This window comes from Salmo trutta, chromosome 38 (genome assembly GCF_901001165.1).
Source record: "Salmo trutta chromosome 38, fSalTru1.1, whole genome shotgun sequence".
NCBI classification, from domain to species: Eukaryota; Metazoa; Chordata; class Actinopteri; order Salmoniformes; family Salmonidae; genus Salmo; species Salmo trutta.
The window spans coordinates 14,112,018-14,134,860 of NC_042994.1; the positions used below are offsets into that span (position 1 = coordinate 14,112,018).

At 45.2% G+C, this 22,843-nt stretch overlaps 1 protein-coding gene across 1 annotated transcript; it reads right to left on the reverse strand.

The window, feature by feature from the left end:
• Positions 1-1,035: 1,035 nt before the first annotated feature.
• Positions 1,036-21,919, reverse strand: pecam1b (platelet and endothelial cell adhesion molecule 1b). The gene is made up of 17 exons (XM_029739411.1): positions 21,658-21,919; positions 21,511-21,534; positions 19,896-20,180; positions 19,529-19,686; positions 19,254-19,374; positions 18,697-18,969; positions 18,022-18,303; positions 17,130-17,411; positions 16,709-16,984; positions 15,687-15,788; positions 15,554-15,584; positions 15,030-15,112; positions 12,229-12,279; positions 12,004-12,096; positions 7,135-7,191; positions 6,298-6,323; positions 1,036-5,260 (listed from the first exon to the last, which is right to left on the reverse strand). Exons 1-17 carry the CDS (start codon positions 21,731-21,733, stop codon positions 5,153-5,155), a joined length of 2,328 nt encoding a protein of 775 aa, XP_029595271.1. The 5' UTR covers positions 21,734-21,919; the 3' UTR covers positions 1,036-5,152.
• Between the last annotated feature and the right edge of the window lie 924 nt (positions 21,920-22,843).

The following is a 22,843-nucleotide window of genomic DNA, read 5'->3' on the forward strand; positions in this document are numbered from 1 at the left end:
AAAATAACAGGGTTTCTTCCTCCCCATTCCATTCTATTATAAAAAAGACAATACAAGTAAAAGTTTTGTCTAGTAAAATGTGTATGCCGAGTGCCAGGTCTCTCTCCATTCAGAGACATCAGTATCAAGCCCGTCTGTCAGTCTAGATTTCATCACATCATCTTGCAAGTCTCCATGTGCTGGCTCCATACATGTTTCTGTGAACACATACAGTCAATGTTCTATTACCAATGGCAGTTAGGATAGGTGATATCTGACACACAAACATATACTCTGTTGAAGTTTGAACAGGTCATTCTAAACCTACCTAATTCTGTTCTCCCCATTGACAACCATTGGTGAGCAGGCACAAGGTGAGGTCTTTGCCAACGCTACTATGGGCATAGTAGCGTAGATCAGCTCCTGGCCCCTGAAACCTGGCCGCAAGTGGGTCTTCTAGCAAGACAATAACCCCAAGCACACATCTAATATATGGTCAATTTACCAGAAATTCTATATTTTGCAATGGCCATCTCAGTCGCCTGTGGTTTGAATTGAAGAGGGCGGTCCATACACGCAGACAAAGGATATCAAGGATCGAGAAAGATTCTGTATGAAGGAAAGGTCTAAGATCCCTCCCAACGTGTTCTGCAACCTCAGAAATCATTTTATAAAAAGGCTCAGTGTAGAGTAGTGTCTTTGTAGAAAATCAAAGTTGAGGAATTAAAAAGAAATAAAAGGTGTCTCTTTGATAAGAGGTCAAGGAACACACCACACATGTCTGTACATACATCTGACCTATCACAGGAAATATTGATACCAAAGTCTTTTTCCTTCTTATTATTTACAATGACGGCATAGGAACAGTGGGTTAACTGCCTTGTTCAGGGGCCGAACGACAGACTTTTACCTTGTCAGCTCGGGGATTCGATCTAGCAACCTTTCGGTTACTGGCCCAACGCTCTAACCACTAGGCTACCTGCCACCCTAAAATAAAAATAAGTTAAATAAAACATTTCATTTCTCATAGCCTACTATGGACGAGGGACACACATCTCGGAACACACAACCTTTATTACTACTGCTGTACACACCTTTTCAAGTTTCAAGTTTGAATGTCACATGCACAAGTACAGTGAAATGCCTTTCTTGCAAGCTCCAAACCCGGCAATGTAGTAATCAATATAATGTAGCACTAAAGATAACATAAGGTAGAACAAAAACACAAAATAGGAATTAAGAACACAAGAAAGAAGCTATGCAGGGTCAATTCCAAGGTCAGTTTTCTATTCATATACTGTCCATATTGTCTATACACACCATTATATATACATTGTATATTTATATTCTGGTCTCTGACATTGTTCGTTTCTTAATTTCCCCAAAAATAATTTTTGGGGGGATTATTTGTATTGTTTTGCTTTATTGCTAGGTATTACTGCACTGTTGGAGCTAGAAACACAAGCACTTCACAGCACCTGCTATACCATCTGCAAATCTGTATAGACAACAAATAAACTTTGACTTGAAGTCTAAGAAATATGTTTACAATGACAGTATCAAATATTGTGTAAAATGTTTTATGCTAGTTTACCGTAAATGTAAACAATATAATACTATATTATTTATTACCTGATTTTATTGTATAACATCAAATTACAGCGTTACTGAATGGAAACACCATGAATGAATTAGAAAATTGTTTATTATTATTTTCAATTCACGAAATTTACTTATATTCATTCCCTAAACTGACAGTGTTGAATTGAATTAATTACAACATTGCTGGCCATAATAACAACCTGGTATGAATAAGTGTTGTGTGACGTGTTCAGGAAGTACAAAGTCTGCGATGGTCAGGTTACAGGAACTAGAGGCCATCAGCACACATCATAATTATTTCTTCCAGTTCAGGGTTATCACTATGCTGACGCTGCACTGAATAAGTTGAATAACCAGTTGTCATGGCTATTTCCCAATAGACAAGGATCGTCTTGTGATCTTTAAGGCATGATTGTAACAGTGTGCTGGTGATTACTAACAAAACCTCTGCAGCCATTGTCCTTGAATGCACTGAAAGCTAGTCACAGTATTGGTCAATCCTGAATTTTTTTTTGACATAGATACTCTACAACCGAGTCAGTCATAATCTGTGCATTTTCAGTATATATTTAATAAAGATGGCTTAGGGCAAATAAAGCTTACACAAAGTCCATTTTAACAGTTGAGCTGAATAAATGCAAATAGACCAGATAAGGACGTGCAAACAATCTAACTGCCAGCATACCAGTGACAAACTGGTATTCTTTCTCTGCCCTATGGGCAAGGGAAGACAGGACACTTCTTTCAGACAGGTTTCAGCCAAGGTTTAGTTCTTGTATTCATTGCTATTGCCCACAATTTTATTTTGAACCCAGATGACAATACTTACTTTTCGGCGACTTTTCAAAGAAATAACGTGCATGGATCTAAGAGGTAATTCACACCTGTGTATTAGTTACAGCACACGATAGGCCGATTAATTGCATTCCCTTGCTTCATTTCAGATAATAGAATTCTTAAATGTTTGGCACCATAATGCTGTTTACATAGATGTGTTTTCCTTCCAAACAAAGACCGACAACGCAAATTCACACCTTTTCTGCTTATGTGCAAACACTAATAGGTGTCATGACTAACATCGCATTAAAGGGCGCCGGCTCTTCTCACAGTCATGTAATCTGTCACACGACTGGCTGACAAACTGATTTGACAGTTGCTCTGCTCACACTTGGTTTGTCCACATCATCTCAACTACGGTCATTGGAGTTCATTCTTTTCCCATCCTGTTTTCACAGTCAGTCCAATCTACTTCCACTAATGCAAACACACTGTAAGTACTAAGTAGGCTACTCTGTAATGACAGACAGAGAAAACAAATATACAGGTTTCTCTCCACGCCCATTCACCACACGCCAGTATTAGCAACACTCACAGTGCCTGCAGGGCAGAAACAATAGCATTTGGTGTGAAGGGTGGCAGGATGTTAACCTATTGTTTTATTTTATCTGTAAGTCAATATGCAAATGATACGCAAATAGAAGGGTGTTTGAGCACTGTAACTGTTCTCAGTTACACTGTCCCCTGCCATTTCATTAGGCCAATGATGCTATATGTTTGAGCTATAAAACAATATTTGGCTACATAAGTTATATTATCATATTATAGGCTACTCTCATCTTGTCTGATCCAGCAAAACATATTATTCTACTTCCCATTCTAGATGTGAAAAATGGTGCGCACAAATTAACCTAATGTGTTCATCCAAAAATCGCAGCATCATGATTCCATTAACACAGGCCAACTATCGAAGCACTCAAGCGATGTTACGGCCATTCTGGTAATGTCCTTTAATTAGTCTTTAAAAAGCTTCTGACCACGATGACAGAGAGAGAGAAAACTGGGGACATTATGTAAACGGACCTTAGAACGAAGAGGGTTTAATTTGTGGTTGCCATGCCAATGCTGCCATTGCAGTTTCCCAATGGCCTTGAGGTTATCAAAGAGAGGAAATGACAATTTAGATAGATAATTGATGTAGGTCCCGTTGTCAAGACTACGAGAGATGATTACGAGTGTGTCTCGGTGTTAGCTGACATGTTCGTAAACAACGCAGGAAAGACATTATGCACCGTACTCGAGGAAGCAACACTCAGTGGGAGGGCTACAAAGACGTCACAGTTGTATGAACGTGTTTTTAAGGTGTGAAAATGGTGTTTCTGTTTCTAAGACAGAGTTACTCTGCAGGTGCTCTGAGTTTAAGATGACATAGGCCTACATGTATTATAGTTTCACAAAAACCACCAAACTATTTGTATTTTGTACCTTTTAGGGTTACTTTAAGCCTTTTTATATGATAGGAATAGGATTCTCGTCTCCAAAATAAACAAAAACGGAATCAGGGACTGTATTTAAAATGCGTAACAGAGTAGGAGTGCTGGCTGACCTAGGATCAGTTTTCCCTTTTTTAATCATAATGAATAACATTATGGACACCCTAGATCAGCACTATTAAGTTGAGAATTGGAGATATGGGCCCTTATCGCTCTTATGAATAGAAACTATCTGACACATACGCCTTTTAGTCACAAGATGGAGGAATCCACACACCAATAACTCCCCACTGCGAATGTCTGTGTGAAGTATAAGGCAGCAGAAACATTCTTGTACAAACGTCACTGTATTTTTAAGAGGATGCTGCGCTCTACTGGCCAAACGGAAAATTACAATAATGATAGACCACTATACAAGATATTTTTACAATGGCGTTGTAATTTACAGGACGATTGTAACCATTGTCTATTAATATAACGTATTGCTTAACTCACTGTAATAACTTAATATACGATACTCAAAGTTTAGAAAGATAGATGTTTAAAATGTTTTAACATTACCTTGACTTCACTTGGATCATTTTGTGTGTGATCTTACAAAAACAGTAACTGCAGTAAGAAGGTCATTTAAAACTATGTACAATACTGCATGCCTGAATCACTTCAAGCCTGACACTTTTCTCCCGCCAACTTTCGACACAGCCTGGCAGGATGTGACATCACAGACACCATATACCATCAGGCTGAGCAGCTGGAGACGGGCAGGTCCTCTCTTTTTTTTCCATAGTTATTTCCATAGTGTGATTCAGGCATGGCCCTACTGGAGGATGCCCTGGTTTGGGTGTGGACCCAGTCTAGTGACAGTAGGGAGGTTATCAGTCCACTCATATTGCCCTGCAACGGAAGTCTGAAAGGGGGATTTTTTTTTGCCATCATGACAGAGTGGAACGGTCACGCTGTCCATTTCGGAGATCAAAGGGAACTGTGTTGGAGGGAGGGGCCAGGCTAACTGAACCCTGGAGCACACTCTATGGTCATGAGACGTGATGAAAAGGTAAACAAAGATAAGAGTCTACAAGGTATGACAGAACTATACAGTAAGTCCTAATTAGGATTTGTGATTTTATTTGGCTATAAAATTATGCAAAATACCTACAGCTTACATGAGTCAACACTTTTCCTTATTGGGAAAATGTACAGAATACAAGAACAATATTGAAATAAGGACTGTGGTTACGGTCGGGGGCAGAGGTGGGGATAATTTAGTTTGTGGTCCTAGTACGAGGGATCAGAGGTAACCTTTACTCCACAGGCACTGGGAGGTCATGGTGGTCCTGGTGATTGACCTCCAGCAGGGCCTGGTTGACCTCCGGTTGGTCACCGTTGAGATCGGCGTACTCCACTGAACCCTGCTGAGACAACAGAGATCCCACTGAATATTGACACACTGCACTGCTCAACAGTGTCAACTATGTTAAACACTGTCGCAATGAAAGTCAACACCATCACACACAGAAAAGTCTACACCGTAACGCAACCCAAATCAAAACTGTTACAGCTCAACTCTATACCATCACATTGGAACACAATCTGATTCTCTCAAGGCAGGCGAAAAATCCATCAACTGTTGAAAGTGGTCCTCACAGAATACTACACTGTATTTCACCAAGGCTTCACAGAAAACTACACTGTATTTCACCAAGGCTTCACAGAATACTACACTGTATTTCACCAAGGCTTCACAGAATACGAAACAATATTTCTCCAGGGGTAGCTGCACACACTCAAACACGCAATGAAATTCCTTTATCACTAAAAACCACCTCATCACAATCGTGGCTGCCCCTCCTTTTCCATCAAGGAGTGAATTAACTGTCTTAAGTGTAGACCATCATGTCATATCCTGACTCATTATGTCAAATTCCCCTTCAAAACAGATAACCCGGCCTTAGTCCCTCAGCTCCAAGTAAGGGCAAACAGTGTGGACTGTAATGGGCTGTCTGTAAATCACTGATGCGTCTTGGTGAGTAGCCAGAGGAGGACAGTGTGGTGGTTGAGGTTGAGCTGTGCATGGAGGCATAATTTGACTGGGCCTTTGGCTGCTGATCTCACTGGGCGATAGGGAAGGAAGCCCCAGCCCAAAATCCCTTTGTTCTTGCCTGGAAACTATGACCGCAGCTTCTCTCTCCTGCACAGTGAAATTACTACTACCCAAGAGCCTCAGCCCACAGAGTGACTGGGGCTGGTTGGGAGAGGGAAGGAGGGAGGGAGAGAGGGAGAGAGGGAAGGAGGAGAAGGTGCGCCCTGTGGCCTTGATTCTGTCACTCCTCACCCTTTCTGTGGGCTGGAGGAAAGGTCAGTTGTGGTTACGGAGTGTGTTAGCCGTGTGCGTTTGTTTTCACAGTCAGACAGTAAAACGTAAGACACAGACTCAAGCTGTACTTACATAGTCATAATGGTCACCAGATGCACCTGAGAACACAAGACACAGGATCAGGGAAGAAGGACAACCTCTAGTCCATTACAGAGATGACATAGTGTATAACCTGTGTCTCTGTGTGTGTACTCTTTCATTTGATAAAGGAATGAGGGACTACTACTCCCCAGTGTGTTACAGGGCCTCTCATTCCTTTATGAGTACCATTTCTTAGCCCAGCACCAGTATCCTCAAGTTCAGGATGTGCATATCACCCTACCTTTCCCTCTTTCATTAGACCACATTCTGAGGGCATTGAATAATAATCATTCTCTGAATGTATTCATCATGATGACTCAATTGACAGTTATGACGACCAGGCCAAGTTGCTGACTCATTGGTTCCCTTGAAGCAGAGCCCATTGTTTTATCACAGCAGGGGTATAACTATGCCAAAAAGGCAACAAGCGCAGTCCCTGCCCTCTTCCTAAACACCCACCCTTATCCTTAACACCCACCAATTCACCTGAGATGAGAAAGTTACAAACAAAAGGTATGTTACGTGTTTTATGTTCAATTTGGGTTGGTAAAGGTACATTTCCACATGGACTGCTTCACTGACAAATTCAACTTGGATCGCGTTCTAAAAACAGGAACTTCCTGCTAGCAGCAAGAGGAAATGGTCACCTTCATACAGACCTGGCTGTTCCAGCAGTTCTGGATACAGTAATGAACACCTCACCTTCCACCTCCTTTTACTCACTGCTGGTGGATGAGGTGAGTTACCCCCATGAAATGTCAAGTGTTTTGAGACCTAGTTCAAAGCACTTTATAAATGTAATCCACATTTACAGTGTGACGCACTCACCTGTTGGGGAGTTCTGGACTTCACTGTACACCGTTTCTGTGCCTTTTCTCAGGGGAACTGCAAAAGATAGAAACAAAAATAATGTAACAATGTTTCACAATTGTACCACTTAAACATTGATCATGGGCACACACACATTAGAGAATCATCATCACATATCACTGCATTACAAACGTTGTACATTTACTCGTTCTCGTCTCTTAGCAGATGCTCCATCTATTGGCACATCATTGTACATTTCATGACATTATAACGGAACGATTTGATTAGTGTAATGTTAGCTAGCTAGCTACATAGTTGTCTACATCGTTGTCTTTGCATCAAGGATAAAGGTGTAGCTAAAGGTGTAGGTGTAGCTTTGAGAAACTAACAAGGTTAGCTAGCCAGCTGTATTTGTTCGTTCGCGCCGTTTTCCAAAAGGCGTCAACACCACAGCCACTGCTAGCTAGCCAACTTTACCAACTAGTAGTACTGTAGAAACTAAATACATTACAACGGAACGATTTGATTAGTGTAATGTTAGCTAGCTACATAGTTGTCTCTGTATCAAAGATAAAAGATAAAGGTAAACGCAGCCACTGCTAGCTAGCCAACTCTAGCAGCACTGTATCATTTTTAGTCAATAAGATTTTTGCAACGTAAGCTTAACTTTCTGAACTTTCGAGTCGTGTAGTCCACTTGTGTAGATAGCAGGACTTACTTTGTGTTAGCTAGCCAACGTTTAATTACTTCTGCGTTATGAAAGGAACTGGACACGGACAGGAATGATCCATTGGTAGTTTGTTGTAACCAAGTATTGGTGCTAACCGTGTGTTATTGGATGCTAGCATGCTAGTTAGCTACGGCGTCATAGGACACGGTGCACTGGGTGGGTTTCACGGAAGAATACTGTACCAAGTTATCTAGCTGAATAAACTAAGTTTGAGCCTATTCCTGGAAACATTGAACCACTGTAGTTTACATCAATTATCATTTCTAAAGTGGAAGTTGGAAAGTTATATTTGAGTGTTTCAGTGAATGGTTAGTGAGGGAGGCCCTGCTCTCTCGCTTCCCCAGTTGTTTAGTTAATTTTCATTCCAATCTCCTTTGCATTAGCGTAGCCTCTCCTGTAGCCTGTCAACTATGTGTCTGTCTATCCCTGTTCACTCCTCTCTGCACAGGCCACACAAACGCTTCACACCGCATGGCCGCTGCCACTCTAACCTGGTGGTCCCAGCGCGCACGACCCACGTGGAATTCCAGGTCTCCGGCAGCCTCTGGAACTGCCGGTCTGCAGCCAACAAGGCAGAGTTCATCTCAGCCTATGCTACCCTCCAGTCCCTCGACTTCTTGGCGCTAACGGAAACATGGATTACCACAGAAAACACTGCTACTCCTACTGCTCTCTCCTCGTCTGACCACGTGTTCTCGCATACCCCGAGAGCATCTGGTCAGCGGGGTGGTGGCACTGGAATCCTCATCTCTCCCAAGTGGACATTCTCTCTTTCTCCCCTGACCCATCTGTCTATCTCCTCCTTTGAATTCCATGGTATCACAGTCAATAGCCCATTCAAGCTTAACATCCTTATCATTTATCGCCCTCCAGGTTCCCTTGGAGAGTTCATCAATGAGCTTGACGCCTTGGTAAGTTCCTTTCCTGAGGATGGCTCACCCCTCACAGTTCTGGGTGACTTTAACCTCCCTACGTCTACCTTTGACTCATTTCTCTCTGCCTCCTTCTTTCCACTCCTCTCCTCTTTTGACCTCACCCTCTCACCGCCCCCCCCCCCCCTACTCACAAGGCAGGCAATACGCTTGACCTCATCTTTACTAGATGCTGTTCTTCTACAAATCTCACTGCAACTCCCCTCCAAGTCTCCGACCACTACCTTGTATTCTTTTCCCTCTCGCTCTCCTCCAACACTACTCACTATGCCCCTACTCAGATGATATTGTGCCGTCGCAACCTTCGCTCTCTCTCTCCTCTTCCATCCTATCATCTCTTCCCTCTGCTCAATCCTTCTCCAACCAATCTCCTGATTCTGCCTCCTCAACCCTCCTCTCCTCCCTTTCTGCATCCTTTGACTCTCTATGTCCCCTATCCTCCCGGCCGGCTTGGTCCTCCCCTCCTGCTCCGTGGCTTGACGACTCATTGCGAGCTCACAGAACAGGGCTCCGGGCAGCCGAGCGGAAATGGAGGAAAACTAGCCTCCCTGCGGACCTGGCATCTTTTCACTCCCTCCTCTCCACATTTTCTTCCTCTGTTTCTGCTGCTAAAGCTACTCTCTACCACTCTAAATTCCAAGCATCTGCCTCTAACCCTAGGAAGCTCTTTGCCACCTTCTCCTCCCTCCTGAATCATCCTCCCCCTCCCCCCCCCCTCCCTCTCTGCGGATGACTTTGTCAACCATTTTGAAAAAAAGGTTGACGACATCCGATCCTCGTTTGTTAAGTCAAACGACACCGCTGGTCCTGCTCACATTGCCCTACCCTATGCTTTGACCTCTTTCTCCCCTCTCTCTCCAGATGAAATCTTGCGACTTGTGACGGCCGGCCGCCCAACAACCTGCCTGCATGACCCTATCCCCTCCTCTCTTCTCCAGACCATCTCCGGAGACCTTCTCCCTTAACTCACCTCACTCATCAACTCATCCTTGACAGCTGGCTACGTCCTAACCGTCTTCAAGAGAGCGAGAGTTGCACCCCTTCTCAAAAAACCTACACTCGATCCCTCCCATGTCAACAACTACAGACCAGTATCCCTTCTTTCTTTTCTCTCCAAAACTCTTGAGCGCGCTGTCCTTGGCCAGCTCTCTTGCCATCTCTCTCAGAATGACCTTCTTGATCCAAATCAGTCAGGTTTCAAGACTGGTCATTCAACTGAGACTGCTCTTCTCTGTGTCACGGAGGCTCTCCGCACTGCTAAAGCTAACTCTCTCTCCTCTGCTCTCATCCTTCTAGACCTATCTGCTGCCTTTGATACTGTGAACCATCAGATCCTCCTCTCCACCCTCTCCGAGTTGGGCATCTCCGGCGCGGCTCACTCTTGGATTGCGTCCTACCTGACAGGTCGCTCCTACCAGGTGGCGTGGCGAGAATCCGTCTCCGCAACACGTGCTCTCACCACTGGTGTCAGCCCGGGGTTCAGTTCTAGGCCCTCTCCTATTCTCGCTTTACACCAAGTCACTTGGCTCTGTCATATCCTCACATGGTCTCTCCTATCATTGCTACGCAGACGACACACAATTAATCTTCTCCTTTCCCCCTTCTGATAACCAGGTGGCGAATCGCATCTCTGCATGTCTGGCAGACATATCAGTGTGGATGACGGATCACCACCTCAAGCTGAACCTCGGCAAGACGGAGCTGCTCTTCCTCCCGGGGAAGGACTGCCCATTCCATGATCTCGCCATCACGGTTGACAACTCCATTGTGTCCTCCTCCCAGAGTGCTAAGAGCCTTGGCGTGACCCTGGACAACACCCTGTCGTTCTCCGCTAACATCAAGGCGATGACCCGATCCTGTAGGTTCATGCTCTACAACATTCGCAGAGTACGACCCTGCCTCACACAGGAAGCAGTGCAGGTCCTAATTCAGGCACTTGTCATCTCCCGTCTGGATTACTGCAACTCCCTGTTGGCGGGGCTCCCTGCCTGTGCCATTAAACCCCTACAACTCATCCAGAATGTCGCAGCCCGTCTGGTGTTCAACCTTCCCAAGTTCTCTCACGTCACCCCGCTCCTCCGCACACTCCACTGGCTTCCAGTTGAAGCTCGCATCTGCTACAAGACCATGGTGCTTGCCTACGGAGCTGTTAGGGGAACGGCACCTCCGTACCTTCAGGCTCTGATCAAGCCCTACACCCAAACAAGGGCACTGTGTTCATCCACCTCTGGCCTGCTCGCCTCCCTACCTCTGCGGAAGCACAGTTCCCGCTCAGCCCAGTCAAAACTATTTGCTGCTCTGGCACCCCAATGGTGGAACAAGCTCCCTCACGACGCCAGGACAGCGGAGTCAATCACCACCTTCCGGGGACACCAGAAACCCCACCTCTTTAAGGAATACCTGGGATAGGATTAAGTAATCCTTCTAACCCCCCCCAAAAAAGATATAGATGTACTATTGTAAAGTGGTTGTTCCACTGGATATCATAAGGTGAATGCACCAATTTGTAAGTTGCTCTGGATAAGAGCGTCTGCTAAATGACGTAAATGTAATGGGCGCAACTTTCACTGGGGACGGGGGCATGACCCCCCCCCCACATTCTGAAATTGCATTATTGGTATGTGATACAAAATGAGGCAACGGTGTGCTTTAGGGCCATGTGGACGCCTCCGAGCAGTCGGGTAGGCAGTTTGGAGTGTTTATCCAACTGGATAATAATAAAATAAATATTATGTCCCCCCCACTTCTAAAACCAAAGTCGCGCCCCTGCTTAAGGATAAGCCCAACCAACTGCCATTGCAAACCCATGGGGGCCAACAGAGTATACTAATCAGGTGGGTTGGTACCATAGAGAGTAGCCTGGCAATTAGTTCAGCCCTTCCTGTTTATTCACCAGAAGATGTTTCTGGAAGCCTGATCACCATGGTTATCACACAGGTTACTGTGGAGACAACTTAATTGTGGCCAATTAGACCCCCCCCCCCCCCCCCCCCCCCAGGAAGTGGCGCTGAGTCTTATAAGCTGAAATAATGACGGCAAAGCAAGCCCTCTTGTGATGATTCTATATGAGTAAAGGGACAGAATGAGAGCGGGAAGAGGTAGAGAAAGAGCTGAGAGGGAGAGCTGTTGTAGAAAAGGAGAGCAAGATAAAGGGAATAAGGGGGAGAGGTAGCCGGAGTGGAAAAACTGGTATGTGTGAGTGTTTGAGAGAGAGTATGTGGGCACCTCTGGCAGGGTCCACAGGTTGACGGTGTACCACTTCAGTGTACTCCACATCAGGCTCATTATTAGACGCTGCACTGCTCTCCCCATCACTGCCTGCACCAGAACAAGACACACATAAATTCCATCACACAAAACAGCCCAAGAAGACAGAGGCAGACTTTAGACAACACAGCTTGAACTCTATATGCAACTTAGGTTATAACCCAGGTACTCTGTTGGTCTCACCTGGGTCTACCGGCCTCTCGCTCCAGACACTTACAGCAGCATCCACTCCAACTACAAGACACAAACACATGGATACACACAGACATAAAGCAATGCTCCCTGACACAAGCTAGGAGATCTAATGATACAAGATTCCCAGTGAAGTTACTGCCCAGCGAAGTAAAATGACTGTTAGGTGTAACAGGAAATTGAGACTTAGGGTGCTATTAAATTAAAACCGCCAACCGGAAAGTTCTGAGGCGAGGTAAAACATTTAGTAGACAGTTATGTCTATTGCTTCACAAGTTGAATATTATTCCAACGCTTGAATGAATTAGAATTCCCCCACAAATGTTTTCTAGAATTGATTGGAGCCTTTAACAGGCTGCTGAGCGATTAGAACACCGCAAGAGAACATTCTGTGACAAACGAGGAGTGGATATCAGGCCTCCATTTTGATTTCCACAGAGCTGTTACGGTACCTTACGCACACTGGCTACTGTTTGGTAAACAACAGGAACACAATAGCTCCCTGCAAAAACAACAGCCCATTACAACTTCCCATTCGTTAATGCAATCGCAGATTCTATTGAACCTCAGAGTGGGCCGAAGAGATTCATTTCCTCCACCTGCTGCCTGCATTCAAACTCCACTGGCCTGAAACAAACAGTCTGCCCCGAAGTCCACTATTTAACAAACACCGTTTTATAAATGGTTGGTGCCAAGATAGGAAATTCCACACAGACGCTATTGTTTCAGTATTCCTTCAAGGCAGCCTTAGCTAGTAAACTCCTTTAAGGGTGTTGCGTCTTAAAGTACTTTAGCCAACATATTAAGATGGTTGATAAAGCACCAAATATGGCCTACATATACTGGCTAAGTGGCTGAGTGCACAAAACATTAAGAACAGCTTCCTAATATTGAGTTGCATTCACCCATTTTGCCCTCAGAACAGCCTCAATTCATCCGGGCATTAACTCTACAAGGTGTTGAAAGCGTTCCACAGGGATGTGCGGCCCATGTTGACTCCAATACTTCCCACAGTTGTGTCAAGTTGGTTGGATGTCCTTCGGGAAGGTGGAACAGTGATATACACAGGAAACTGTTGAGCGTGATAAACCCAGCAGCACTGCAGTTCTTGACTCAAACCGGTGCACTTGGCACCTACTACCATACCCTGTTCAAAGGCGCTTCAATCTTTTGTCTTGCCCATTATTCACCCTCTGAATGGTACGCATGCACAACCCATGTCTCCATTGTCTCAAGACTTAGGCATCCTTCTTTAACCCGTCCCCTCCCCTTCATCTACACTGATTTGAAGTGGATCATAGCTTTCACCATGATTCACCTGGTCAGTCTATGTCATGGAAAGAGCAGGTGGTAATATTTGGTATACTCAGTGTAGCTACACATTATAGACATTCATTGGTAGCTCATGGTATATCTCTGAAAACAAAATGCACGGTATTGACACATTGCTAAAAAAAAAATGTTTTATTCTAGAAGTGCTTCTTCAAAATCAATCAATTAACCAAACCAAAAATATATACACACAATTCTATTGATGATTGTCTAGTGTACTATATATACACAGCATCAGGTCTATGCATTTAGACATGCGCACATTGTTTTTGGACAGACTATTAGACAAATGGGCTAGTTCCATCATTCGATAGACATGCAGTCAGACAGGCAGACAGACACAGTGAGAACATAGGACAAAGACTGTATGTTGATAATGACAGGAAAGTACAGCTCTTCCAGACAGCAGCAGGAGAGGAGAGGGAGCAATAGGGCCAGTTCAACTGTCTGTCACTGGGACTGATGTTGGCAACAAGCCCCTTGGTGTCAGCCATCTTGTGTCCACTACACCTGTACCCTCTGATATTACATCTACAACACATAACAAATAAGTCAAAGGAAGACATTTTTGGCCATTCTTCCCTCTCTAAAATGTCTGTGGGGATTTTGTTTGTTTGAGCCATTGTTCCAATTGTTGTTATCCTTGGTTTTCATCCCATATATCCCTTTATTCAACCAAGTGGTGCAAAATGTTTGTTCTTTTTTGCTTCAAACCAATAAAGTCCCTCCCTCTGTGGGGTTTCTCTACACTGTTGCTGGGAGACTGTAGCTGCTCCTGTTGCTGATGCCAGCAGGAAGTGATGCCACACTATCTCGCGTCCCATTGGTCGCTCTCCCCTCCATGCCGTCAAAGGGTGGCGCTGCGTCTGTAATAAGATGATATGGCCACTCTCAACAAACACTCAACACCTGACACAATCACTACTGAACACAGCTGCCCTGTAGCTAGCTACATCCTGCAAACCACTGCAGAATCTGCACATCTAATGAGGCATGTTTGCTGAAGTAAAACATCAATTGTTAAGACCTGCATCGATTTGTATAAGGAACTAAGCTACTTTTCCTGTCTAAACACACACACAGCAAGTTCTCTGCCATGTCCTCTCTCATGCATTCTAAGTTGCACAGGATGTCTACAGCTGGGCGGTAAGACGATGCATTTTTGTTCCTCTAAGAGGAAAATACGAGGAGAGGAGATGCAGAGAGTTAAGAAGTCACCCAAGGTCCCCTCAGAGACCCTTACATGCACACAGTATGGGTGTCATGGTATAGACTGACGTTAGGGTGACAACTTCTGACACCAACATGCTACAAGCAGCTAGCATGCTAACGGCTAGCATGAAATGGAACACACAAATGGGGGGTGAGACGGACGTGGGCAGTTGAATGTCGGTTATGGTTCGAAGCATGACGATAGGTCAAGACGGAAACACACAGGAGAGAGTAGGAAAACGGGCTACCTTCGGGCGGGTTATAAACCTCCATAGTGCTGTGGGTAAGACTCACTGTTAGAGAGTCATCTGATTTAGGGCTCGAAGGCTTTCTGAGAAATGGTGAACATAAAGTCAACGTTGGCAGTGACACAACAAGAGATCATTTCATAATTCTAGGACCCTTAAAGCTTATTAAAAGGGACAGTTAATTCATTATGAAATCAAAGGTTGTTAAATGTTTTCAGATCACACCTAAAATTAAATGGTGCTTATCGTTCACATTTATTTGGGATTGAGGCATATGGCCGGATCTACATAACAGATACCACGGGACATGAATGCATCTTGTCAATAGACCACTTTCAAGATCTGAAAACATCTGACAAACTTTTCATTTTAGAGTGAACTATCCCTTTAAGGCCCATTGGCCGTGCCGTACGTGGCCGCATGGTGCTAAGCACTGACCAAAAACCATTGGCGCCAGCTAATGCTATCATCCTTGATAGCCACTATCACAGAAAACGACTTAGGAAATAGGCAAGCCAACTCACACTGACAGTTCAGCTGCGTTCTCTCTTTTACCTATGCAATAAAGAGAAGGGGATGAGAGAGAGAAGAGGCTGTTCATACATAGTCAGACACCAGCAAAGGCCTGTGTTGCTGGGGGACTGTAGGTCTCTCTACCTCTCTTGGAATTGTAGCGCAGCACGCAGGCGAGGACTAGGACAGCCACCACTAGCAGACAGCAGGCCACGATCAAACCTTTCTTCCACATTGCCATCTTCACTGTAGAGAGAGAGAGAGAGGGAGAGAGAGTAAGGGAGCAAGATTGGGAGAGGTAGGAGAGAGATGCAGGGAGACGGGGGAGGTAGGCAGGGTGTTTGTGAGAGGAAAAGGGTAAAGGTTCAAAGAAAGTTAGGGTGGGTGGAGATGAGGACAGAGTGGAGGGGACAGAGAAGGATGGTTGAAAGAGAGAGGAAAAAGTCAATCTTAAAGTTCAGAGTCATCTGCTTCCTCCTCTTGGGGTCTGAACTTAAGTGTTCCCTTCATTTCTCCTCCCCTCCCCATCCTCTGCCTTGCCACTGTAGCAGGCCGGGTCTAATTGCTCTGGCTAATGAGTGCTAGGCACGTCTTGCTGAGGAGTCACAACCCATGGGAGCCTAGCGCGTCGCCACTAGCATCCGGATTGACTGTGCTCTGGCGTTAGCCGTCGGCGCTAACCACACCACAGGACATAGACGGCAGAGTGGCTAGCTAAGGTTAGCTTAGCGGCGGGGTATTTAGCGTGGCTCATGATCATCAACAGCCACAGCAGAGGAGCTCGTTGGGGTTCGTTAATAGTGGGGTCAGAACCTTGCTGGCAGGCACTGGGGTGGAGGGATCAGATCAGATGGAAGTAAACTTGTCAGCTGTCTCTGAAGCAGCCCCTGAACAGTGTTGTGAGAAGAGCAAAACTGTCGCTGCTGGTCCAAAGAGGTGGTACTGTGAACGCAAATGAATCTAGACTGGTGCATCCAGTAAGAGCAGTAAATAAATGTGTGTCTCTATGGTGGAGTGTGGTGTTTGTCTGTCTCTCAACCTATTGTGATAAGTACAGCAGGGCCTTGCACATCACTGTACATGGGTGCGTGCTTACGCACGTCTATCTTCTCAGAGAGAGAGTGTGTGTGAGTGTGTGTGTGTGTGTGTGTGCGCATAACTCTCACCATCTACGGTGACTGGCTGACTCTGGACCGTGTTAGCGTAGTTGATAGCCTCGCAGTAGTAGGTGCCACTGTGCTCGTTCCCCACTCGCTTGATCTGGTGGGACGCGCTGGATTGGGTTGAGGTGGTGGTGAACAGCGGCTGGACGTTCCCACGTCGGTACCACTTAAAGGTGACGGGCGGGGAACCTTCCACCGCACAGATCAGGTACATCTCATTTCCCTCCGTGACCTCCAACAGGTCTGGGACGACGCTGAGTCCTGGATTGGACAGAGGCACTGGGAGAGGGAGTGAATAGTGTTAGGTGGTGCAACGACACTTCAAGGTATTTCTGATGATTAAATAATAAGGGTCCAATGATGTTACAATCCAATAGTGGACGTGCATCACGTTGTATACCATTCCACACTTCAACAGGCTCACCTGTGACTGTGGTGTTGAGTTTGTTGCTGACCACCACGTCGATTTTGGGGTTGTTCCGCGCCTCGCATTTATAGTCCTGCGTGTCGCTGTAGTGCTGGATGGTGATAGGGAAGATGGCCTGATGGTGTGGCTGCTGCACGGTAGTCGAGTTAACCTTAGAATACTTCTTCCGCAAGGTGTACTCGATGGGTAGGCTGCCTCGGTCTGAGTGACAGCTCACCTGGAAGGGCTTTCCCACGATCACTCTGCTAATGGCTGTTATCTCCGGTTTACTGACAGGAACTGGGGAATGAATAGAACAAGGAAAGTGACGGAAATTACAAAATGGACTGTTAATGTGGAGCGGTTACCTTCCAATGACATCACCAACATCACTGAGCTGCTACACGCATGACTAAACTTCGACTCAAAGGTTGTATCTGAGTCAAGATTGAAAGATTGAAATTTCACCTAAAGAACAATTTGCCACATTTTCATTTTTGATTGGAGTTCCCTTTTAATATCATATTGTTGTGACATATACTGCATCCATACATGTTATCAGTATATCCTGGGGATTATTAGGTGACCATGAGGGTATGAGGGCCAGATTGGGAATTTAGCCAGGACAACAGGGTTAACACCCCTACTCTTACGATAAGTACCATGGGATCTTTAATGACCTCAGAGAGTCAGGACACCCGTTTAACATCCCACATCCAAAAGATGGCATCCTACACAGGGCAGTGCCCTGGGGCATTGAGATTTTTAGACCAGAGGAAAGGGTGCCTCCTACTGGCCTTCCAACACCACTTCCAGCAGCATCTGGTCTCCCATCCAGGGACCGACCAAAGACAAGTGAGATTGGCTTACTTTGGGTCACACATAGAAGCCTTATGGGTTGTAGTAGTACCTTTTGCTTGGACAGGCAGCTCTGCACTGTACTTGGAGATCATCCTGGCATCTGCTTTACATGAATAAATCCCACTCGAGTTCCGTACCGCCTCGGGGACAACATATATCCCATTGAAGCTGCCCGGCGTCAGTGTGTAATTGTCCTTGTAAATGGAGTATTTCACATCCGAAGCGCTGATTCTGTCAGAGGAGTAGTTGGTACTCTTGCAGGTTAACGTGATTTTCTCCCTTTCAAAGACCTCTGTCGGATACATGGTCAGAACTGGCAGGGAAAACAGTTCTGTTGGGTGGATAAAAAACCCCATTGATTACTCAACACTCTTGGAGGCTTAGTACATGTAAGAACATTCACGAGAAATGTTGTGATGAACATTGATAAGCGTCATAGGTTGATAAAAAAAAGTTATAGCTGTGAATAGGGTTGCCCAGGTTTTTCAAAAATCCTGGTTAGAGGATTCTGGATTTCCTGTTTATTCGCTCCTGATTCCAGGAGTCTTCCAACCAGGATTTCTGGAAAACCTAGGAATTTAAGGAAAATTCACCAGAAATGTTCAATCCTAGATGTGACTTGGTTATAAACTGATAGAACAGATAAAAGCTTTTTTTGATCAGCTTTTTCAACAGCTAACACCACATTCTACATTTCAGATTCCTTGTAAATCCATTCACTCACCTGTAATCGTCACGTTTTCCGTCGCTCGCTTGATTACATTTCCCATCTCCAAAGCGCACTGAAACACCCCAGAGTGCTCGGCCAGGGCTCTCGTGCTGTGGTTGGCTTTACTTTGACCAGTACTCAGCAGATTCGATCCCTTGCTCAGGTAGACTTTGAGCCCAGAGCTGTTCTGGAGGTTACCACTGACACTGCAGGAGATGTCCAGATTGTCCCCTTCGATGATCATTGATCCGTGTGGTCGGACAGAGATCACAGGTGTGATGAACAGCCCTGGAGAACAAAACAAGGAAAATTGGTCTGGAAGCTGAAGGTTGAAACTAAGAGATTTTTCCCCAGACACATTCTATTAAGTTTCGGACATGGTTCAAATGATTAGAGATGAATTGAGAATAACAGATTGAGAATAACATTAGGGTCCTTGACTAAAAAGGTATTTCAACTGAGAATCTCCACTGAATGTGTGTTTCAGTCCAAAACTAGGTCTGACCTGTGTCTTGGAAACCAGCTCGATGCTCGATGCTCACCGCCATGTTCTGTTTTTGGGTTCCACTCACCTTTTACAGTGACCACCACATTGTTGCTGGCATTGGACGGGACCGAGTCTGGCAGCAGTATGACCCTGTAGTCACAGTGCAGCCTGTGGTCTCCAGCGTTGAGTCGCAGCCTAGTCTCCACCTGGTTGGTCATAATAATACAACAATGTTAACTAGAGAAGGACATTTCCTAAAGTAAACGTGTGTGCTTGCTACTTGAAGTATTGATGTTTGTGAAATAAGTTGTATAAGGGGTAAATAAAACAACTAAGCAAGCACACTCAATATTAACACACATGGTTGGCGTTGACCCTCTCCTCATAGAGTTCTTTGGAATCCTTGTAGAAGTAGAAGACGATAGTGCCGGACTCCTCAGGGGCCTTACACCAAACGGTCACCTCCTCTCCCTCGCTGAACACATGCTTGTTGACGCTGAGGACTGGCGTCTGCAGGCCTGGATGGACACGAGTATGAGTCAAAGCACGCAGGACACACACAGAAAAAAAAATCACACGCCATAGACACAGAGTTACAAGAGACTACATTCATGCAGGATACAAAGTATTTTTATTGTCACATGCGGCAGGTGTAAAACAGTACAGTGAAATGCTAAACTTGCAAGCTTTTCAGTCCACAACAGAGAGGAGTTGACAGAGTACTAACCTGTCACAGTCAGTTTCTCAGAGTTGCTGCTTAGCTCCTTGTCATTTATGTTCGCCTTGCATTTGTACTTCCCAGTGTTGGCCACTCTGGCCATGCGCAGAGAGTAGATTAGGTCGCCTGCGTTGGCGATGCTCTCCGTGTGCACCTCGGTGTTGTCCTTGTAGATGGTGTATTTACTGTTCAGGAACCCAGCTCTGCTGACCGAGGCCTGGCAGCGTACCGTCACGTTGGTACCCTGGGAGACGGCGTTGCTGGGCTCGAGAGTCAGGGTGACACCTGTGAACACTGGAGAAAGAACTCAAGGTCAATGCTCTGACTGATCAAATGTTCTGTGTAACAAAAGTCCTAGAAAACAATCCTGTGTGATCTTGTACCAAAGCACATTATTTAGTGAATTCACAACCTTGTAGTGGCATGAATCTGTTCACTAAGGCAAAGAAATACATCTCCATAGTCAGAGAACAGTGCAATAAATCACATGACTAGCTATATAGCACTCTTCCAGCTCCAAGATACTCAGGAGATGAAATCACCCACACCAATGAATTGGACATAAACACAGACCCTCAACGAAAACACCACAAGAAGTATTTTAATTCAGCGCATGCTGATAGCGAACTGTTTTCCCACATTTGTCCTCCACAGAGTGCTTCTCTAGATAAGGGGCCTCCCAGTGGGGTCTAGTGCAGACAGTCTGTCAGGTTGAGACCCACAGTCCGGGTGGCTCCTGTCCCGAGGGGGACGTCCCAGTAAACAGGCCCCCGCCAACCAGAGGAAGGAAAGGCATTTTGTTAAACAAACAGGCAAACAGACACCCTCTCAGGGGACCCATCGTTATTTTAGACACTGCCGTCCCCACCCAATGTCACTCAGCAGGGCCCGGCGCGACCGAGGGGAAAACCACTGATAGGAGGGCAGAGGGTAGTGGGCAGTGCCAACCAGGGCACGAGCCATAGCGGAACCCCATGGAAAGGCTGTGTGACCACTGACTAGTCTTGGCAAAGCCAATGAGTCAACTTTCCTGCTTAGAATAGAGGTATTCTGCTATTCCAAGCACAGAATTGCTAATCTCGACATGGTCAGGACAAGGCGTCCATCTCTACCATTGGCTAGCTGAACTAATTTCTCTGCCCAGTGCTTGGCTTTTTCCCTTATCCTAACAGGAGGAGGCGTGTGACACTGCTAACAAGTGAGTTCCCAAAGCCTTCCACAACCTCGGACTCTAAAAGAGTGAAAACACTGATAAGACAAGATCCAGGCACCATTCTCATAGGATCCCCAGTTATGGTATTTCCAGTGTGTCAATAGAGTTTTACCTGTGTTAATACTACGATTAGGGTATATCAGTCACCTCTCAGTATAAGATATGTCTTAGTAAAACAGGTCCATAGCGTTAGAAAGCAGTAGATAAGCAAGAACGTCCAGTCCCAAAGCACACTATCTACGAATACACACATTTTCAATGGAAGGAGAAACAAAACAATAGCTGAATACATACCACTCCAAAAGAAAAACCTGAAACACACTCAAGAGTTCCCCTGTTTTAAAATCTGCATTCACTGCACTCTTGACCATCCTGTTTTAAGAATCTCCTCAAGAACACTTTAATACTTACATGCCTGTGATTCCGCCACCTGGCCTGGACGGAACAGGAGGGGGGGGAAAAAAAACAGTACATCAATGTAAAGAAAATCCATACTTCCTTATTTCCCCACCCAACACAAAACCCTCCCAGAGGTAGATTATTATCAAGCTTCCTTACAGGTGGAGAAGAGTACGGAGGTTAGCAGTAGTAGTCGGGTGACCATCCTGACTGAGGGCTGCTGGGGCTCCCACATTGGTGGTGGCTGTCCTGGGCTGATGCGACTGGAGTGACTGGAGGTTAGGAGGCTGAGGACTGACTGGGGGGCAGTGGTGAGAGGGGAGGAGGGAGAGGACAGGGGAGGTGCTCTACCTCGGCCACAGAGTGGGACGCCTGGCTGCTGGTTATCACAGCGAGCAGAGCCCTCGACTTGGCTTAATTTGGCAGGAAGTGACTGTTGTTTCCTCAGGATGTGAGCTGCTGGCGTTTTGCTGTTTTGGAATGTTCTCTTTCTGGGCCGTGTGCATAGTCATAGACACTGTTCAGCATGCTTAGGGTGCAGTAAGCAGGAGCTAACCTTTGCCCTCCCAGTGTCTGGGCCTCTGCAGGTACTATGGGGCAACATGGAGAGGGGCACCCTTGCTTCTGTGCTCAGGAGACCCTGTTTCTTGAGGGTTTACACCGTCGTAAATCACAGCATGTCCTTCAAAGCGGTCAAACTACTGTTAACTTAAGCTCCTAGTTACAATTTTGTTTGTTTTAACTACTACTGAGCTACCTACCGCCGGACATATACCTTATTGGATGAACTTATTAGAACAAAATAAAACCGTTTTACTATGATATACCACTCTTACCTTTGTACCAATATGAAATAAAAAATTATAAATATGAAAATGTATGCACTCACTACTGTAAGTCACTCTGGTTAAGAGCATCTGCTAAATGACAAAAATGTAAATTTCTTAAGAGCAGGGTAAGTTACTTTCTAAATGTAATCTGTTATGTTACGAGTTACCTGTCCAAAATTGTAAAAAGCAACTTAACTTTTGGACTACTCTAACTCAGTAATTTAATCTGACTACATTGGATTCATTTCCCCTTAAGAGGCATTAGAAGACAAAAAGAATATATCAAACGCATTTGGTGTCATCATAGTGGTCTCTGACTTGTGGTCAGACTCAAACTTGCACTTTTTTCAATGCTGACTTGAATGTCATTGAGAAAACAGAAAGGTGTCCATGTATTTTTTCGCTCAAGAACCAGCAACCCCTTAAGCCCGGTTGGGGACTAATTGATTACATGTAATCACTTACATTTAATCTGATTACAAAACAAACTAACCTGTTACACCACCAGCAAAAAT

Bases quoted from the DNA above. Each gene is read 5' to 3' on its own strand.
- pecam1b (XM_029739411.1), bottom strand. From the start codon at position 21,733: ATGTGGGAGCCCCAGCAGCCCTCAGTCAGGATGGTCACCCGACTACTA. The intron at 18,970-19,253 runs GTGAGTGGAACC...TTTGTTCTCCAG, and splicing joins TGTGGTGGTCACTGTAAAAG to GGCTGTTCATCACACCTGTG. The intron at 5,261-6,297 runs GTAAGTACAGCT...TTGTCTCAGCAG, and splicing joins CTGGTGACCATTATGACTAT to GGTTCAGTGGAGTACGCCGA.